This window comes from Filicampus tigris, chromosome 12 (assembly GCF_054856515.1).
Source record: "Filicampus tigris isolate MCC_2025a chromosome 12, RoL_Ftig_1.0, whole genome shotgun sequence".
Lineage (NCBI taxonomy): Eukaryota > Metazoa > Chordata > Actinopteri > Syngnathiformes > Syngnathidae > Filicampus > Filicampus tigris.
In genome coordinates, this window is record NC_141228.1 from 14,892,300 (window position 1) to 14,913,721 (window position 21,422).

The 21,422-nt window shown below is 40.0% G+C and overlaps 1 protein-coding gene across 4 annotated transcripts; it reads left to right on the forward strand.

Annotated features, from left to right (window-relative positions):
- Positions 1-6,489: 6,489 nt before the first annotated feature.
- On the forward strand, positions 6,490-17,648 carry creb3l3a (cAMP responsive element binding protein 3-like 3a). 4 transcript variants are annotated; one of them, XM_086047626.1, is made up of 10 exons: positions 6,490-6,637; positions 8,033-8,155; positions 8,263-8,509; positions 9,306-9,439; positions 11,210-11,320; positions 11,398-11,504; positions 14,283-14,351; positions 14,541-14,625; positions 15,514-15,607; positions 16,972-17,648. In XM_086047626.1, exons 1-10 carry the CDS (start codon positions 6,617-6,619, stop codon positions 17,274-17,276), a joined length of 1,296 nt encoding a protein of 431 aa, XP_085903752.1. In that variant the 5' UTR covers positions 6,490-6,616; the 3' UTR covers positions 17,277-17,648. The 4 variants fall into 4 exon arrangements, with proteins under 4 accessions (XP_085903752.1, XP_085903754.1, XP_085903755.1 ...); XM_086047628.1 differs by having other exon boundaries at positions 8,266-8,509; XM_086047629.1 differs by having other exon boundaries at positions 8,036-8,155.
- Positions 17,649-21,422: the final 3,774 nt, after the last annotated feature.

The following is a 21,422-nucleotide window of genomic DNA, read 5'->3' on the forward strand; positions in this document are numbered from 1 at the left end:
GTACTACGAAAATTAAGATTGATTTCATTTGTTGTTTGTTTTTCATTGCGTCAATGTGTGTAATATTATCACATAGTGAATGAAATGGAAGGACGGCTACCCATCACGAAAAACACACGTTTGACATCCATTAAAGCCCATGATTTGCTTACGTTAGTGAACCGAAGCATGATTGTTTTTTTTGTACAAGTACCGGAAAGAAAATCACTTTTTAATGGCAATGACCCCACTAGAATGATCCACAAAGAGGCACAATAAAATGCGGTTCCGGTTGCTAGGTTACCCCCATGGGTAACAATGTTTCACAGAACACAAATGAGGCTTGTGTCGACTTTCTCTGGCGTACACAATGTGACCATTTCCATCAATTCTGAATAGTCACTAAAATATCTACCTATCTATATTTTTTTCCTGATAGTGCCATTATATTTATTTTGTAGACTTGTGCAGAATTAATGGAGACGGTCAATGGAGGGGGCAACATCATGTGCTGTGGCCCAAATCAATGCAACAAAACAGCTCAATACACAGCAGGGATGTGCTTGTCTTGTCTTAAAGGCAAAACCTTGCCTCTCCTGTTGTGTTTGTGCGTCACCAATACACTCAACTGTGTTCAATATCAACATTACTATCAGGATGATGAGATCACCTCAGGTCACCACTTGTAAATGCTCATAAACAAAACAATCTGCGGAGGCTATGCAGGAAATTGCTAAAACCACTTCGTGTTACCATGGATGGGTCATCATAGAATTACAATGGTGTGTTTGGGTCAAATTTCATTCCTTTAATGAAGGTTTTATTTTGAAGAAAAAGATACGCAATATTTAGAAAAAAGGTATAAAGTTATCACAACAAAGATCTATTTTTGGATTATATGGCACTTTGAGAATAATGTATTTCAAGACAAAACGGTATGATACAACCAGAATAAAAAAATGTAAAGATAAAAAGGCATCATGTTTCTGACGAGCGGAAGAGATTATATTATGTATGTATATATACATTTACTTAAACCTGGATTCAAGCCAAGGACTGTGAGGCATATGCGCTAACCACTCACCAATACCAGCCACCCCTTCATCAATATAAGAGACTTTTTGATGTTCTGACAAGAGTCGAACTTCACGGCACACCAACAGACTGTTACTGTGTGTGACATCACACGAATCATAGAAGTTGCTCATCCTTGATGTTGAGGCCAACTCACAAGAGAGTTAATGCAAATGAGATCATCGACAGGCTACACTGATCTTCCCACTTCTTGTTGGTGTAAGAGATTTTTTTATTTTTTTTGGGGGGGGGGGGGTTGGTTTACATTTATGCAGCAACTTTTGCAAAAATAGGCTTTCAAAAAGTATGGCAAGGTTTTGATTCATAGTGACAAACAGTCTTTCTTGAAATATAATTTTAAATATTTAATTTTCCTCATACAGTATTGGGACAATGAGTGTACTGAGCTGCAAAGAGGCCCACACGTTAAAAGCAAGGAATTTATTGGAGAAGAAGCCTGTATTTTCAAGATAATACCAATTAATATTCCTGATGTCATGTCATGTAACTTGAGCCTGTCCGACCATCCTCGCAACGAGTCTCTTGCCCTCCCTCACCCATCTGAACTTTCTCCTGTTTTACTGCCGCTTCTCTTCTCCCTCCTCCTTTCCTGCTCGGACAAGGTTGCTTTGTGGCGATGAGCGAATCGAAGTTGTTGCTGTATGGATTCTGCATCGACCGACCAGGATTGCTCCTGAGAACCACTTGGCAGGAGGTGTCACTTCACAGCACTTCATTTCATTAAATGGACTCACGTTGTTTCAACTTACATTATACAGTATCGTGTCATGTTATAATTGATACCCACCCGCCATCCACTGCAGCCTGGTCATCCTGGAAGGGGGAGCGCAATAGGACACCACGATGCCTTCCTTCTCTATGGGAGTATTATCAGTAGACTCAAGAGTATATCTAGGTGTATTTGGGTTACTTTTAGGGAATATTTAAGTTATTTTTTAAGCATATTTGGGTAACTTAAACAGGAAGTCACCACAAACATTTTTTTTGCCAAGAATATGGTCGATGCAAGCCCACAAGTTGAAACAGGGAATTCTGATAAATATTGCATTTGTGGAATAAGTGTTTATCCACTCATTTTTAGCCAGTTCTGGGGGCAGCCATTTTGTCTTCTGTCGACTGAAAATGACATCGCAACTGCTCATAACGACCTATTTTCTGAATCAGAGCCATGATTGGACGTTGTGAGCAGTTGTGATGTCATTTTCAGAACGACAATTATACGTTAAAAACGAGCGTATTTTGCTGCTTAACTTATATTCAACAAATGCAAAATTGTTTCAACTAGTGGGCCTGCTGGGGATATATTCTTGAAAAAATATGTTTGGGTTGACTTGCGCTTTATGTAGTATTTGAGTACGCCTACAAAGAATAAGTAACTTTTATGGAATATTTCAGTTGATTCAAGAGTATTTAGGTAACATTCCAATAGGATTTGAGTATATCTGGGAGTATTTGGTTTACTTTTAGAGCACGGGTGTCAAACTCGAGGCCCGGGGGCAAGAAGTGGCTCGCCACATCACATAATATGGCCCGCAAAAGCAAATCATGTACGTCATATTCCACGACCCTTGCTAAAGTCAGTACCCACATTTTAAATTGTCATGTTTAATAAATAATAATATTCAGATTTTGCAATATTGTTTTTGTTATCCTTTTAACAGTAACTTCAACAATAATTGAACAAAAACTACTATCCCTGACTTCTGATTTCAAAACCAGTAATCTATCAATTTGGTTTGGCCCTCATAAAGGCCCAATGCGGGAAGCCATAACTACAAAGTGTACTGTGACAAAAATTTGTTCAACACTCCTATTGTAGATAGTACTTAATTCGATTTATGAGTATTTAAGGTAACTTAAAAAGTATTTGAGTCTATATAGGATTATTTGGGTAGCCTTTAGGGAGTATTTCAGTTGATTTAAGCATATTTACTGAGTAACTTAAGTAATATTACAGTATTAGGAGTACTTAGGTAGCTTTTCAGTAGATTCAAGAGTGTTATGGTAACTTTTAAGAAGTAATTGAGTACATTCAGGTGTGTTTAGGTCATATCGTACATGAACACTTAGGCCTATACTGCACAACTGCATTTTAATGTTGATTATGCTGGTACTTGGAGAGACAAATATTTTTTTGAGGTAGTAATATGCATAAAACGTTTGAGAACCACTGCAGAGTACTGTAGCACATCCAGATAATATTCCAAATGACAGGCTGGGAATTCTCCCATCAAAGGAACGCACCTGAGAGGTCTTAAGAGCGCACCACAGTTGTCAGACTGGCATTTCAGGTAATGAATGACATTTGGCTGGCAGCATCTCTACATCTCAGTGTGATGTTGTTTCCCAGAGGCTCTAAAAGGCTCGTTAGCATATTTGTATCCTAACTTTCAATTAGAAGTCTGTTATCGTTTGACCTTAATTTGCCATATCTGGGCTGAAACGGCATGGGGGTTGATGCTCAGATGGCGAATTGGGAGCTCGCTGTCAAATGTCATAAAGTCATCATCGACAGCTAGGCTAACAATGGTGTCATTATGCATGGTTTTTTTCCCCTTCTTTATCTACAATCAGGATTCCCTGAGGAATATACCATACAGTATATGCAGTGGAAATAGTGCTATAGTAAGTAAAAAAATCTCGACTACTTCCTCCCAGACAATTTTCGATGAATATTTCATACCGTAGTCAACCTGCTGACCTTACATTTGGAAGGAAAGCTGTCTCCGGAGGGTTTACACATGCAGGATGTGAGGCATGATGCAGCCCAGCTTATACTGTTCATGATAATACCGCACTGATTTGAGCACAATTATGACGCTAAAATAATCACCTAACCAACATATCTTTGCATATTTTATATTTTACGAGATGTAGAAGAAGCCGTTTAAGAAATTTAAACTGTGCTTTTTCATACAAGGCAGTGTTTCCAACCTTTACTGAGCCAAGGCACATATTGTATTTTACATGAGAAAAATCAAATACTACACCAAATAAAAATGTCACACAATATGCATTGATGAAATGATTTTTTTCTCATTTTACTTGCAAATTTATTTACTCAGTATGATGACATCCGGGTCTGTTTGATGATCACAAAGCTATTGTTCTGTTGTATGAATGACAGAGAGATGGATACACTAATTACGCTGTCTGTCACTATACATCACTGGAATAGACTGATGAACAAAAGATATATTGTTTGTAGTAAATAAAACCAATTTAATTAAATTGGATAATTTTCCACAGCACCCAAAAAGTGCTGCAAGCACAGTGTTTGGAAATCACTTATAGGAACCATATTTTTAATACCTTACAGTAGGTGTTTAGAATGGAAGCTGCTTTGGTTATTTGATATGGCATTAACTGTCATTTATCATTAGAATGACAAATTAACCAGTGTTTAATAAAACTAAAATGAAGAAACCTCCTAAATGCCTGACGGATAATAAATGGATCTACCATGTTCATGACATTCATTAGCCATTATGCTTTCAGCTGGAGGAATAGATACGGTAGATACTGTAGATAGAAAATAATTAGTCTTCCAAGTACAGTACCATCATAACCAGTCTTAAAATACAGTAGTGTCGTAGGCCCAAGTGTTCAGCAAAACACCCTGAAAAAAAATCTATCGGGGGGTATTTTATCTAAAAATTGTACCTACCCGGTAAATAAATGCTTAAAAACAAACAGTTCTTAAATATGAGAAATACAACAAACCTGAAAATAAATAAATACAACTGGACGGTACTTAAGCAGTGATTTTTTTTTTCAAGTACCACTAGAGGGAAGTCCACTAGTGGTATGCATGTCAAACTTTGAGAATCACTGCATTAGATGTTCATTGATCTGAAGAGTTGTGATACTTGCTCGAACGTAGAACATGCACTGACCTTCAAATAAAAAAAAATAAAACAATAAATGAAACTTTGCACGCTTATTCTAAGTATGAGGAAGTTTTTTCATAAGAACTTGTTCTGTGCCAGAAACCACACAAGAACATGCATGGATGCATGAATTACACTTTTCATTGGAAAGCAGTGCTTTCATTTCTAGCTTGTACAGTTATTGCAGAGCCCTTTGGAACCCTCTTCCGGGAGAAAATCAAGTCATTACGTAATGTTCCCTTTTTTATGGCTCGACTAGCCCAGGCATGACACTGTCAGTTCCTGAACGGAAACATCTCGCTTATTCTCATTTTCACTTGTTTGCGGGCTATGACCTCCATGCTCATATCTTGTGACACTTACTGCTGCCTCCTCCTACGTGTTCTGGCAACATTCTGAAGTTAAATGTGGAAACGCGCTTTTGCTACCTATAAATTCTACCTCTGCCAAGGAGGTTATGTTTTTCCCGTTCCACTGTTTTGTCAGGCTCCTGATTCATCTGTTTCATCTCATCTGTCTTTTGGCAAGATTGCAAAAACAATAGTTCGCCTTTTTGTGCGTGTAGCTAAAAGATATCCTGGAACCTTCGTCACCACTAGTTTCGGTCAACGTGCATGCATGTATACATCTCAAATCATTGCACCCCATTGAAATGAATGGAAACACAATGTGTTCCAGACCCTAAGATAATATAAAAAAATGTTACTTTAAAGTGTTTTAATAAAAAAATTTAAAAAATAAAACAACAGTACTGTACTGTGTATATACCCCCAGTAATTTATATTTGCTCTCCATAAGTACTTGAACAAGTTGCCACATGCACCATCAAAAAGCATGATAGCAGCTTAGGGGGGCGTCACACTGTTACCTCACTGTTTTGTTTTTTAATACATAAACTAAAACAAGTTCATTAAAAAAAATGTGAACGAAATTTTGAACTAGTTCATGAAGAAAATTAACTTTCGTAACACTGCTCTAAAGTCAAATCAAAATATGCAGCACAGCAAAGCATTTTTTTCATCCTCTAAAATCCCAACACACTGATTAGGTTGATTTGCTACTTTGTGCTGCAGCTATCATGTAAGTCTCATCACCAATGATTAGCGCCATCAAAGTACACTCATCCTATTCCCACAAGCTTTGCTAAGGCACAATTCCAATCTGAATCCAGTATTCTCTCAAATTGCCGTTATAATTCACTGCTGATTTGATAACTTTTATTGTTCAAAGTGCTGCGGTTCACTGCTGGACTGGCGCCATTGTCAGCATATTTCTATTGTCCCCTAAATGTATGGCAAAGGTTGCAAGGGTGCATGTCAATAAGCTACCAAAATAAAAGAAGCAAGAGACTTTGGCCTTTGCAATGTGTGATGCATCTTCAAGTAGAGACGCTGTCCAGACATATAGCAGCGCATTTGTGTGCACTGCTTAAGCTACCAATCAGGTCCTATCTGGTCTGGGCCAATGGAGGCCAAGCAGTCTGGCTGGCTGGGTGTGCTGTGTTGGAGTTTCAACTTTGGACCCAACAAGAGCAGCTGAGTGATTCAATAGAAAGTCTTCACCGACAGAGCTTCTCCAAAAAACAGGATATTTTGACTGGGATTTTGTCATTGTGGGGGACCTCCTTGGTTTACCACCCGAGCAGGGAAACTATGGAGCATTACCCAGATCAGGTAAATACTGTAGCTCACTACAATCAATGTAATATTTGTTGGCCGGTTCTGTCCGACATTTAACATTGGTATGTAAGAAAGAGCAAAGTCTATTGCTTAAATAGCTTTACTAGGGAGTGGGACGATATACAGTATCGGTAATGCAACATTTTTTTTTCCTCTCCAGGTACAATATACCATAAAATAGACAAATTGACAAGGGTCAAAAGAATGAAGACTTAATGATGATTTTAATCTTTAAGTTAGATGAAGAAATAAAATTGATACGACTAATAAAAACGTGTTTATTACACTACCTGTGACAGTGTCGATGACTGATCATTATTTTAATTGGCATGTTACAGCTCTTGCACTGGATTTTGTGATAGTATCACAGACAAAATCTTTGGCAGAATTGTGAGTTACGCTGTGATTGCAACCCTTACAAAACACTTTAAACAATCTTAAATGAATACCGCTATGATAATTGAATCCAAATTTGTAGTAAAGCTTCTGGATCTTCTTGTGAAATACTATTGGTATCATTGGCAAAATAACTTTCGATTCCACCTACATGACTACAACCGCAATAAAAATATTGTTCATTACATACCTTTATAGGAGTGTCAATCAAAACTGAGTAATATCTGCACAGGGAGAAATTTATATACAGCTTTTGTATTGGCTCTTACCACCGGCAAAATATCACAATATACAGATTACTTTGTAATTCCACCGAGACAAACATTGTTTCCTAAATACTTCTCTGACAGTTCCAGTCAGGAAAGAAACATAACTGGAATTTTTGATACAGTTCTTGTGATACAGTATTGTCAACACAGCACACAACACTAGCATTTGTCAACTGTGGGTTTGTGATTAAGCGCTACACAAATCAACTTGAGTTGAGGATCTTGAGTTACTTTGAGAATCCAACAACCACATTGCTTATTTTCCAAATCTCTGATGGTGGCAACCAAAACAGCTTCAATTTTCAAATATTCGATACATTTCTTGGATTGGATTTCATGATATCCTTCGTAGGCAAAAGGCAAAAATTTCTATTTTTTTTAAAAGACTGAATTTTTGACAGCTCATGTTCTGATACATTTTGTTCAAATAATACCTTTCTGCCCTCGCACTGGATTGAGTGTAGCCCATGATGACTTCATTCCTTTCATCTGAATTTACTTGCATGCACCTTTATATTAACAACAATGATAACAAAGACGCGATTTTGCATGTCAAGCAGATGCGCACGAGCCGGAAACATATTGTACCCGACACTTTGTTCAGGAAGGATCATGATAAGTTGTAAAGCAGCAGCTGGGTACCAAGAGTGGTAACCTTTTGAAGTGGCCTTGTGTGGCTTTAGAAAGCATGAAAGCCACAACTTAATAAATGTCACGATGACAGCAGGCGTATGATGGCATGGAGCTGCTTGATTGGCTGTTTGATCAAAATGATGGAATCCTACGGCACGAGGATGCGGGGCAACAGGGCATCCAGCAGCACCACTGGCCCGCGCAGGAACCAAATGTGCGTAAGCCCGTCAATCATCTGCCATGACACTTTTTCTTGTAGATCCATGTCAGCATGTTGTCCAATGTAAAAGACAAGAAAAATAATCACACCTTTCACCCCAGCAGATGCTCCAGCTGGCGGATCAGGCGGACGCCGACTTCCTCAACGTCCTCCTGAGTGGAGGTGAATCAGTGTCGGACTCGCCGCTCTGGTCCCCGTCGCCAAGCGACAGCGGGATCAGTGAAGACCCGCCCTCGGACCAAATGGATAGCCCTCAGCGACCCGAGAGCCCCCCCGGCGATCTTCATTGTTTGGGTCCGAGGTCACAGGCCAAAGCAGCCTTGGAGGCCCAAGTGTCTATTAAACCCCGTAAGTCTCCCATTAAGTCACAGATTGCTTAGAACGACATTAGCAATGGGACGATTTCTTTAATCAAATCAGTTTTCCAATTCGCCTCACAGACATAACGTCAATTATCATTAAGATTAAACTTCAAGGTTATATATCTTTTTTTTTTTTAAGTCATACTGTTTTAGGCTGATTTCATAATGTTAGAATAGTCACAATTTTATGACAAAAAAAAGTTGTAATTTATGGGGAAAAAGTCATAACGTTATGAGACAAAGAGCTGCAACGTTGCGAAAAAAGTCAGAATGTTACCCCCCCAAACAACAACAATAAAAGTCATATAAAAGTTATTCTGCTGGTCTAAATACTATAAGAAGCAATAACCTACATCTACAAACTAAATTTGGAAATGTCTTCCATTAGATAAAAAGTATCTATTCAGAGCTACTGCAGATGATGCACATCACGTAGTGTACTCTTGTATTGCGTTATTGTATAGTATTGAAGGTTTCTATAATGTGCAATGATAGTATTAGTGCCCTGGTACTAAATACATATATCCAAATATATATCCAAATATCCTTCCATTGGATATTTGACTCAATCCTTCCTTATAAGTACAAGTAAAGGCAAAACTGAAATCAAAATCGCATTCCCCACGACAAGGCAAAGCAATTTTTTCTTCCTCTGAAATGCCAACACATTATGGTGATCCACACATTCCGAAAACAGACGCACTCCTAATGTCTCTTCACACTTTGTATTTCCACTATGCGTATGTATCACTGTTTATTTTTTCCTTGTGTGTTTTTTGAAGATGTTTGGGAGGGCGAGCTCCCAGCAAACAGGACGAGATATCCACAATATTCTTCAGACGTAAACAGAGCGTCATCGTGCTCCGGCTCGGGACTGACTGTTAAGGATCTGCTGCTGAGCGGCACAACTGAGCCGGTGAGACAAAATGGGGTCGTGATGGAATGATTAGGGGTGATAATGGGCTGCTCTGACTCACACACTGTTTACATTTGAGCATGTGTAAGCGCATAAATCGCACACATGGATCCTCAATGGGTTCCGATACTCCAATGAGAATGCAAATCTCGACCTTGAAGCTCTTGTTGACTTGATGCATAAACTCAGCACTCCACTTTGTGAATAAAACAAAGAGAGAAAAGAAAGAAAGGGATATTGCAGCAACCATCATTGGGAGGCTTCTAGTCACTGTTCAATCAGTGTTACCACAGTTACCTTTAAAAGAGTTGGGATTACTGATCAATTACTCATTCAAAAAGTATCTTACTAAAAACATATACGTTAGATTACAAGTTACTTTGTTTTGTTTCGTTGCAGAAGGCACATTAACCAGGATACGTAAAGCAATGCTAATTTCTATTAGCATGTCAATCTGGTTTTACATCGGCTTTAGCATTAGGATTTATGATCGTTCTAAAATCTTGTACTTAAATATACAATGTGTGTCTTTTTGTTCTGTGTTTAGTTTTACAGACAGTGAACTCGAACTCTGGTGTTAATAAACGGCTTAAAGCATGCTCAGGGAGGGCAGAATCACATACCTAGCACAAGCAACATGGCGCATTCAGCATGAGTTCACAGCATGATAACTTAATGTGCCGTTTGAGGGGCTGTGACGTCATTTTCAGTTAACAAGAAGTGACAAAATGCCCGCCCCCTGAGATGGCTAAAAAACGGGCAGATTTTTCTGCTTAACTCATATTTCATATTAATCATATTGCGTTGTTTCAACTAGTGGGCCTGCATAGAACATATTCTTGAATAAATATGTTTGGGTCGACTTCCTCTTTAAGCAGCTTATAGTCACCGTTTTAGCAATTATTGGCTGGGTCACAAGTTACAGCATATTTATATGCAGCGAATGTGGTATGTGACGCTGCTTGGATGAGCACATAATAGCCTAAGATTAAAATGGTTGGTATTAGAATTTTGAATGTTTTAAGTACAACTTGTCAAAAAAAGTGCCAAAAAATTTTGGTCGTGGAATAATTATTCGATATTCAAATTGAGTGCGGCAAAGGCTAAAACTGAGTCTTGTTTTTGGCTCTGACTACCAACCATAAAATTTTGTGTTTTCTTTTGAACAAACCTTTATTACTTTTTGAATCCCCCAGTCTTACTCAGTGGCTGTTTTGCATTATTCTTTCAAGTCAAATCATCATAGTAATTTTACAGCTTGCAAAAAGACTTTTTCTTGAAGAACACATGGACAATTTTGCAGAGCCAACCACACTATTTCAAGCCTCAGCTCATGTACTGATTAAAAGTGAATTGTCGTCCGGTCTCATCATTCCCATGCAGATTTCCCGCAGTAAATTGAAGTCATTGACAAAACTTTTATCAGTAGATGCAGGCCAGTGTTCTTGCTAAGTATTGGAAATTATTTCAGTCGTTTTTATTTTAATCATTCAAACACAAGACCAGTCAGGAAACCAAGTATTGATCCAAGCTTTCCAGCACAAATGATTTAAGGTGAGTGGCAGAAATCCGTTTGGGTTGTCACACTAATTTCTAGAGGGTCAGTGGAGGAATGAGAGCAATGGCAGCAAGTGGCCTGCTAATTTAACTTGTCCTTGCGAGGCTGCAGGTAGACTGGAGGGAAGCTGTAATAGGGCGACGGCAGCAAGGAAATGTAATCAAGTGGCGGTGCTGCTGAATCACACATTTGCATTCCTGTCTCCTCTCCAGCCTCCACAGCCATTCCAGCAGTCCATTCAGGAATTGATTCTGAATGAAGATGAGAAGAAGCTCCTTGCCAAGGAGGGCGTGACTCTGCCCAACCAAATGCCCCTCACCAAGGTTCGTTATTACAGCTAAACAATTCAAACCCCCAGCACCCCCCAACCCCAGCTCAAAATTGCTCCCTTTCCAATCAGTACGAAGAAAGGATCCTGAAGAAAATACGCAGAAAGATTCGCAATAAGCAGTCGGCCCAGGAGAGCCGCAAAAAGAAGAAAGAGTACATTGATGGACTAGAGAGCAGGTAACATTTCCAATCACACATCACATTTACATTGCTGTGAGCATTTGAGCAGCAGCATCACTAAAATTCCATTGTGCTCTTCATTGTGTCTCAGTATTTGCCATTGTCCTGTGTTTTCCAACACATTGATCTCTGGAGGTCAGCTCAGGAAGTTACCTCTCATAGAGCAAAGCCCCACCATCTATCATGAACGTCTATCATGAGTAGACCCCAAAAAAATCTCAAGAACGCATTCTGACACAAGAAGTTTGACAATTTTCTTTAAAGAGACAATTTTGCCCTTTGTGGTGATCCATTATGAAGACTGTTGTAGCCTTAATTTCATCCCAACAGTTAAGGCCAACAAGATCCACATTCAACTTGAAGGACAAAATCCCAACATGCCCCCACAGACATATATCTTACCTTTAGACGACTTTAGTCTCCATGCCACTTTCTTTCGAAGCTCCATTTGCTGAGTTTAGGTGTGTGTACATGTATATGATATGTAATTGTGTTGCTTGTGTATGTTGTATGTGCACAGGTTTGTCTACTCTAAAAGTTAAACAGACTGTTGTCATAAATCAAAACAAAAAACTAGTCCGCATAGGCGGTTGACAAAATGTCCCCATCCCAACTAGCGCACCTGTTCCAATCAACTCCGGGACGTTCACAACCCTGCGTGCATAATGCGTGCTGGCTTGAACACAATTTGGCCAGTAGGTGGCACAATTGCTCACTAAAAATTTGTTTAAAAAATACGTATATTCAAACAATTATTGGCTCCAACAAAGACAACCCTTATTATAGATTTTATCTGATTGTAACCAAACCTGAACGACATGTAGCTACAGGCACTGATTGCCACCAGTGTGAAATAGTGAAACATTTGAGTTTGGTCATGTGTAAGGTGTCAACGTTTTGATGACTTACTTACTCTAGCAATGCATGCAAACGTGTGTGTGGGAAGTGGTTGTGTGTGTGTATGGTGTGTGTGGGGGGGTGGTGTGTGTGTGGGGGGGGGGGGTGGGGGGTGGGGTCGTGTGTGCGTGTGCGCAAGTTTGTTAGTCCATCACATTTTTTTGTGGGGGCCGACTGACGGACAAATGGACTTCTGAAGGACTAACTGACGGATTTAAAGGAAAAGTCAACCAAAACATATTTTTTTCAAGAACATGTTCTATGCAGGCCCACTAGTTGAAACAAGGCAATATAATTAATATGAAATGTGAGTTAAGCAGCAAAATCCACCCGTTTTTAGTCATCTCAGGGGGCGACCATTTTGTCACTTCTGTCTACTGAAAATCACAACTGCTCAGGGCTCAGGTAATGACCAATCTCCCCTGTTTTCTGAAGCTGAGCTATGATTGGTCATTATCTGACCCCTGAGGTTGTGTGATGTCATTTTTAGTCGACAGAAGTGACAAAATGGCCGCCCTCAGAGATGGCTAAAAGCGGGTGGATTTTGTTGCTTAAGTCATATTCCACAAACACATTAATTAGAATGCTGTGTTTCAACTAGTGGGCCTGCATAGAACATTTTCTTGAAAAAAATATGTTTGGGTTGACTTCCGCTTTAAATGACGGACTGACTGACAGATTGACGGACTGACGATTACAATTCAGTTCGTCGCGAAAAATGACGGACTGACGAATGACGGATGGATACCCTGGCCGCTGACGGATGACGAATGACGGACCAGCAAAATTTAGAAAAAAAGCCCCACCTGTGCTTCTTACTATTGCTTTCTATTTCAACCTGCAAACTAGTACAGAAGGAAAATCTGGACTCTGATTGGCTGCTATCGCACACATTTCTGCCGCAGAAATATTCTTTAAAGCACTTTGTTACAGCTACAGCCGTTGTGAAAGCGCAATCAATAAAGATGTTGTATTGTATTGTATTGTATGGTATTGCATTGTATTGTATTGTATTAATCCTGTGGCAGATGTGGGTTGAAGTGGGACAGGTGGGACGGACTCTCCTTCAGGATCTCTGGAATGAATATTGACTGTGGAGCTGAAATCTATGAAGAGCATCCTGGAGTAGGTGGCTCAGTGTGGCATCGGCCATTGTGCTCATAGCGTCCTCGGTGGAGCGGTTTGTCCTGAAGGCAAATAGTTGAGGTTGAAAGATGGGAACAGGGAGGACATAATGTGCTGTGTCTCTCAAGACACTTTGTCAACACTGGCATGAGCGCAACACGTCTGTAGTCCCTGAGGGTGACCGCAGCTGGCTTTTCGGGAAAGGGGATTCAAATGGTCTACTTCAGGCATGGAGGGATGATGGCTTGTGACAGAAACAGGTTGAAGATTTAAGTGAAGACACCAGTGAATTTGTCGGCACATTCTCAGAGTTCTCTCGCAGGCACTGCATCAGGCTTTGCTAGGGTTCACCATCCTCAGCAACGTCTCAGTGCCTGTTCCTGAAGTAACAGTGTCGCATTTCAGAATGAGTGTGCTTGGTAATAGGTCTGTTGAGAGCCTCAAAGCTGTCAAAGAAACAACCGAGTTCCCCAGGCGGCCTGGCATCAGTGTTCACAGATGCTTAGTTACAGCCTCTGTAATGGGTGTTGTGGGTGCAATATTTTCCTCACAAGTCTCACAATGTTGAGGTACTGTGGATCAATTGTTAGGTTTCGTCTTGGTCTCAGAATCTCACAATGTGACCACCATGATGAAGTGCTCTGTTTAAATACCAATTCAAATTGAACAGTACACTCGCATGGTGCGCCTTCCAGTTTTGAGCGCAGGGGTGCTGCCAGCTTTAATTTCGATTATTGCTCTGTATGTTTTTAGGATGGCTGCATGCAGCGCACATAACCAGGAGCTGCAGCGGAAAGTGTCTCAGCTGGAGAAATGTAACATGTAAGAGATTTTAAAATGGGACTCCTCTTTTGCCATCTGTGTGTGAGCACTCGCGCTACAATCCTAAAGGAGTCATCCACTTCACAACTGCTCCTATATCTTGCTTTGCCCTCCAGCTCTCATACAACCTATTTTTTTTTCCGGTCTTGTCTTTTTTATGTTTATTTTTTCATGAATTTGTCTCCACAGTTCACTAATGGAACAGTTGCGCCGGCTCCAAGCTCTGGTCATGAATACATCCAACAAGCCGGCCCAGACTGGGACATGTGTGCTGGTATGAACTCATGTGCCAAAATGCATTCAAAAAAAAAAAACAAAAAAAAAAAACATCATTATGGCACCAAGCCAAAATGTGAATGAGCCAAATAAAAGCCAATCATGACATGACAATCTCAAAAGACATGAAAAAGCACAATCCTCAAGTTTAAAAGCTCAATTTTTGAATGGAAGCCATGTTCGGTCTTTGATCAGCGCCATAGCACAGCATGCGCCGCCCAAGGCTATGAGAAGGGAGGAATATTTGAAATTTGAGCTTTAATGAATATGAATGTGTGTCAGAACCCAGTCACTGAATACATTATCGTGTCAACTGGGGAAGCACAGAAAGATACACAAAAAAAGCTCAGTCATGTTTCCACGGTGGTTGCTGTTGATTAGGGTAATTGATTATTCTATCATTAAAGGGAAGTCAATGCCAAAAAAATTTTTTCAAGAATATGTATTATGCAAGCCCACTAGTTGAAACAGGGCATTCTGATAAATATCGCGTTTGTGGAATAAGTGTTAATCCACTCATTTTTAGCCATCTCTGGGGGCATAACAATCGGGTTCAAATACTCCTCCCTACTCAATTAGAAAAAAAAAAAATGGAAAAAAATTGTAACAAGCCCGTTTTGAAAAAGTAAGGAGTACAAAGTTGATATCTGTTGAAGAAGAAAAATGTGGAAAAAAATGAATACTCAAGTAATGTAGGGATAACTGAAAAATCTAATTCAGTCCAGTAAAGGGGCTAATTTTTGAAGGAGGCATTTATTTGTCTAATTCTTCCAGACATTAACTCTGGTTGAATTCTGTGTAAAATATGCAAGCAGTGTTTTTTTACATCCCTGCCGATTTTCTTCTCTGCTTTTGAATTCTTTATCCCCCCCCCCCTCCCCCTTAGGTGATCTTGCTGTCCTTCTCCCTAATCCTCTTCCCGAGTCTCAAGCCCTACTCTGACACCAAAGTCAGCCAAGGAGACTTCAGCCCAGTAAGAAGTGAGTAACCTTGGATGGTTAATAGCTCCCAGCGTGCACCCACCTACAACCAAGCCAAGTCCCCTGTGAGTGACAGCCTCAAACCCACCACGACCACCGCCGCCACCTCCCAGAGTTGACCGTTAAAAGTGACACGTGGCCTGCTGGGAAAAGCTTTTCAGCTCTCTGAGGATTCGCTGTCAATTTCAATTGCGCTTTTTTTTATTGCTTTTAATTGTATTGTACTGTTTTTGGACAATGGCGGCACGGTGGTCGACTGGTTAGCACGTCCGCCTCACAGTTCAGAGGTCGTGGGTTCGATCCCGGCTCCGGCCTCCCTGTGTGGAGTTTGCGTGTTCTCCCCGTGCCTGCGTGGGTTTTCTCCGGGTACTCCGGTTTCCTCCCACATTCCAAAAACATGCATGGTAAGTTGATTGAATAGTCTAAATTGCCCCTAGGTGTGATTGTGAGTGCGGATGTTTGTCTTTGTGTGCCCTGTGATTGGCTGGCAACCAATTCAGGGTGTCCCCCGCCTACTGCCCAAAGACAGCTGGGATAGGCTCCAGCACGCCCCGCGACCCTTGTGAGGATAAGCGGTACAGATAATGGATGGATGGATGGATGTTTTTGGGCAAACTATAAGAAGGAGCATGGATTTACTTTACCAGATTACCTGACAAATTAGAGGTACAATAGTGGGGGTGGTTTGCTTCAAAGGAGAATAAGGACCACAGACATACCTTTCATGAAAAACAAAACCTTTTTCTTTCTTTGAGGTAACTGAGTGGTTAGCACATCTGCCTCTCCCCTTCCTCTGACATACTAAAAACATGTGTTGGGCTCATTGAAGACTACATTGTCAGTAGGTCTGAATGTGAGTTGGAATGGTTGTGTTTATCCAGTACGTGCCCTGTGGTTGGCTGGCGATCAGTCCAGTTGTACCCCAGCTCTTGTCAGCTGGGATAGGCTACAGCTCAGCCCAGACCGTAATGAGGATTCGGAACATTATTCATGTTGCTCGCATTTTTATGTGCAACATGCTGTACAGTGGGGGAAGCCTTTAGGCAAAAATAAATTAAAGTGAATTAACTTGTATGCATGTCCAGGGTTTTCTTTGTACTATTCATAACTGAGGGAGAATTTGCCACAGATGGCAAATGCAGGTGTTTGGCCTTGACGGCAATTTATGCTAAACTGCAGGCTCGTTTCTTTATTAACGGTATATATAATACATACATACATACCGTGAATATAATATTCACTGTGCGATTACAAATACCATGTTTTTTGTATGTGGAGGATGCTTGCTTCACATGCTCTCAGCCCGTAATGTTTCGCTTTTCCACAAACGTATGTTTCATGCTGGCATCTCTATTTTCTCACAGTCCAATCACGGTCCCTGCAGAACGTTCAGGCCTCCCGCGTGCTGCACATCATCGATCCCCCGTTGCCCGTCCAAGACGAATCGAAGTCAGTGCACCGGCGATTCACAGAAGATACGGGATTGGAAATCACCACCCTAATGGGGAACATGAAGCTGAACCAAGAACTGGATGCCATGTCTCTGAATCGCAGCCATGAGGAAAACTTGGGCCATTTCCACGTGGACCCGGTCACCGGCCATGTCGCCACTGTGACTTTGGATCCGAAACGCTCTGCCGGGTTGCCGCCGAATGCTGATGACATGTAAAAAGAAGCTCTGATTCTTTTGTTTTGTCATCATTCTCTTCTTAGAGCTTTTTATTAGCTTAATCATGTGGTGAAGATTCTGTATCTGTATTCCTGTTTGCCCTTTCCTCATTTGCCAAGCTCTTTTGTATCCGTGTGTGTATTTTCGATTGTTCAACTGAAATTGCCTGCCAGCTTGTGTCATTTCGAGTCATAAGCCATACCAGCAGTGTGATCTCACAGGGCAATTTCTTAATTACCTTTATCATGGAGGCTATTTTCCACACCCATAGGGGAAAATCAGCAATAGCCGATACAGAACATAGAAAAACTTTCTTTGTATACTTTTACGCCTCCCAGATGCTTTAAACTGATTAAAACATACTTTTTGAAAGTGTTTTTCTACCTTTTCTTACTCTTGCTAGCACAGATCTCCAAAAATGATGTTGTCACTCCATGTTGAAGTTTACTGTCAAACTGACACAAAAGAAAAAAAAGAATTGTAGATCATTTAAATTTAAATTGTTGTAACCAAACCATTTTGTCTCATGAAATTACGCAAGCTTAATGCTAACGTGATGCAAAATGACTACAGATGTAACGATTATTGTCAACCTTCCAACAACTGCTTCTTTAAGATCGAGCAGCATCACATACAAACAAAGTCACGTAGTCTCCCTGCAACATGGGAAAGATGATTAAAATGGCAAAACGTGGTAACTGTATTACACTACAGGGGTGTCCTTTTTCCAGACCTCAGTGCAGCACAACATGGTACCACAGTCAAGAATTTGGACTAGTGATTTTTTTTTGCTCTGACGTACAAGTACAGACTTACAATAAGCAGCAGTTTGGAAAACTGTGAAAAATTCATCAAAAAAAATAAATAAACGATCTGTTTAATGCCAGTCTCAGTTGAAGTTTACTGTCAAACTAAACATAAAACAAACAGATTTACACCGTGTGCATTTAAAACTGCCAAACTGCCTGAAGAAAGACCCTGCAAAATTAATTGCAAGACCATTTAGCATTACTGTTGCGGTGCTTTAATTATTTAATCAACGGACTGAACACAATTTGTTCGGTAGCAATATGAAGACAGGCAATATAACAGTATTCACTGTGTTATATTCGTAAAATTCTGCATAGAACGATTCATTTTAGTGCCATACTGACGAGAGCAGAGAAGAGTTGAGATTGAGATTGAGAGTTATTATGAAACCCAGAAAATATGATTGCTTAAAAATCTGCACTATAGCAGTGGCGCTGCAGGGGACAACGTACATATATGAATAAATGTATTTATTGATTGATTCATGGATTAAAAAAAAAAAAAAAAAGATAAAAAAAAAAATCACAAAAAGGTAGGGAGTCCAAATACTGAGCCAGGCAGCTTTCTTTCCCCTTTTAGGCCTCAACATTATCTGAGGTTCTTCTGCCTGGAACACGCTGATTCAATGTATAGACAAGACATCTCGGAAAGGGCAAATATGTCACCGGGGACAATAGCAAGGGAGAAAACTAGGCCAAAGGTTGAATAGACAAACACTTATCGCTAGACTTCATGCCGACTTATTGACATGTTGACATATTTACTCATTGGGGATGCTTGCGTCTGCAGCATGACCAAACAAGGGTGTGCTAAAAGAGTTCTGGCTTGCTCATTGGATCGGAAATTTCTATATCAGGTCCTAAAGGAGAAAGGAGGGCTCTGGTTGCATTGAAATGAGACAAAAAGTTGCAAATTTGAGAGAAGAAAGTTAAAGATGAGCACAAGAGGTATGGTCACATGCCAGCTGTGTTTTGGTCTGATACACAGAAATCCGATAAAATGTGAATTTAAGAAGAAAGTTATAATCTTACATGAAAAAGACAATATTCTCATAAAGGTATGACATGCTCATATAAAATGTTTTTGTTTTTTCTTGAAAAAAATATAAACAGTTTCTTGTAATACTATGTTTGGCTCAGATATACTTTACAAATTGTGTTGACCTTTTGCTAACAAACACACAAGTTCCCTGCTGGGCTCCAATAGCAACGTGGTTCACTATTCAGTTTATGATCACAGTCGGAGATTTTCTTCCAGGGCTAAGGCATCTATTGTTATCATCTTGGCAAGATTTTTATAAATGCCTCTTTATGTGATCTAAATAACTACTTTGTTGTAGCTCCAATACAGGAGCTGTGTCATTCCACAAAAAAGAACTGTCCTCTCAAAGACGACTACAACGGCTCCGCCAAGGCCAAACAAAGTTGTCTAAATGATTTGTGTGCCAGGTTATGCTATTCCCATGCAGTTCTGTAGTTGGCAATAATATCACAATGCTGGATGGATTCAGTAGCTCGGCATGCCTATGCAGGTGGAATAAAAAAAATAATAATACATTTCGGGCTCCACAACCTTTTTCAATCTGCAGAAAAATGCTACTTTATCGGTCCATTGGTCCTATCCAAAATGGAAATCAGTTTTATTGTTTTTGAGTAATTTTGTGAACCAACCAATTTGTGACTTTATTCTTGCTGTTGTACTTGTTATATTTTTCTTCTCATGATATGACTATTCTTGTAAAATTATGACTTTGCTTTATGTATTATAGCGTGAAAATAATATTTCTCACAGTCTTTACCAAGAAGCATTTTTTTTAAATTTTGAAGTTCTAATCTCATTCTTGTAAAATTACACATTTGTTCCTGTTGAAATTATGACTGTTTTTATATTTGCGTTTTTTCCCTTCATACAATTTCATTCTTTGCTTTCCAGTATGTGGCCCTAATAATGTATATTATCATTTCAGGAATGCTTCAGTGAGAGTGTGTCATACATTTTCCATTGGCTGGTGAAAATGCATGCCGAGCTACTGAATCCATCCAGCAAATATTATGATCATCCTCAGAGATAACGTTCATTTCTCTATCTCTGATAGACATCTATTACTCTTTCTTTACTCTAGCTACCCCACTTCTTTCTTTCTTTGTCTGCTCCCCCCTCCCCAGGATGAGTTGTCTTGCAAATTGAAGAATGTTTTTTCCCCCTTTAATCAGGGTGAAAGTGTCTTGGCCATAAGCTTCTCTAATCAGGACCTTAACGCATCGCTTTGATTAAGGAAATTCTTCGAGCAACCTCTCCACCCAGATGAGCTCCCTCCGGGCGGGGGCGTGCCATAAGAGGAATTTTGTCCATCAAAGTCAGATGGCCAAATCCGCTCATCTTTAATCTACAAATGGGATTAAAGTTTCAAGGTTGAGACAGTAAAAACTTGACGCTTCCTAAATAGCAACATGCCTTTCCCAATTATACTGAGTCAAAGAGGGAGTTGGAAACTAGATGGATGGCGCCTGACTGAAGTGTGAAACTATTTGAACATTTATGTTTTGCCCACGGCAGCACGGAGATGTCGCACAATTTTTTTCCACACTTTTGAGCCCAGTCACATATTTTCACCAATACCTCATGGCACACCTGCATACAAAAACATCACAAAAAGTACAGACCAGTTCACAAACATTTTACACCCTGTACCACCCCCAAAACATTTTGCGTTCAAACTGATCCACTGTACTCACAAATGTTCTTGCTCTGTTTAATTGTGCATAAGTAGTCATGGCAACAGCTGCATACACAGGCAAATTGTACCTTCTGGCATCTAGTTGAAGAGCAATTAATTGTTCTGCCTGTCACTATACATTGCTGCCATAGATAGATGAGCATACAATATTTATAGTAAATACTTTTCAGCCCAATTGAGCAAAATAAGGCACATTTGGTATTTTTCATGACACTAGCGTGACAAATAGTTCTATGTGGGTTAGGTTTAGGGTTAGCTGCCTTTTGACTGGCTGGAGGTCAATCAAGGGTGTGCACTGCCTCTCTGACATAACCAGGAGGGATAGGCTCCAATTTACACATGACCATAATGACGAGAAGCACTATTAAAAAAAATGGCTGAACGGATGTTTGCTTGCTTGTCTGCTGCTCAAATCAAACATAACGAGGATTAGTTTGTGCACAAGTCTCAGCAGGACTTTTCATTTTCCGGGATTTGGGATGTACTGTATGATGTGTAATTATGAGCTTTCAGCCCATTTGGTTATTTGACAGGATCAGGCTCATTAGTCATCCTGCGGAATTAACTGCTCCTCGTTTGTCTGCCGCCTGGATGCTCCT

Excerpts from the sequence above, each read along its gene's own strand:
- creb3l3a (XM_086047626.1), top strand. The coding sequence starts at position 6,617 with ATGGAGCATTACCCAGATCAG. Across the intron at positions 11,321-11,397 it reads ACCAAATGCCCCTCACCAAG|TACGAAGAAAGGATCCTGAA; the intron begins GTTCGTTATTAC and ends CTTTCCAATCAG. Across the intron at positions 11,505-14,282 it reads ATTGATGGACTAGAGAGCAG|GATGGCTGCATGCAGCGCAC; the intron begins GTAACATTTCCA and ends GTATGTTTTTAG.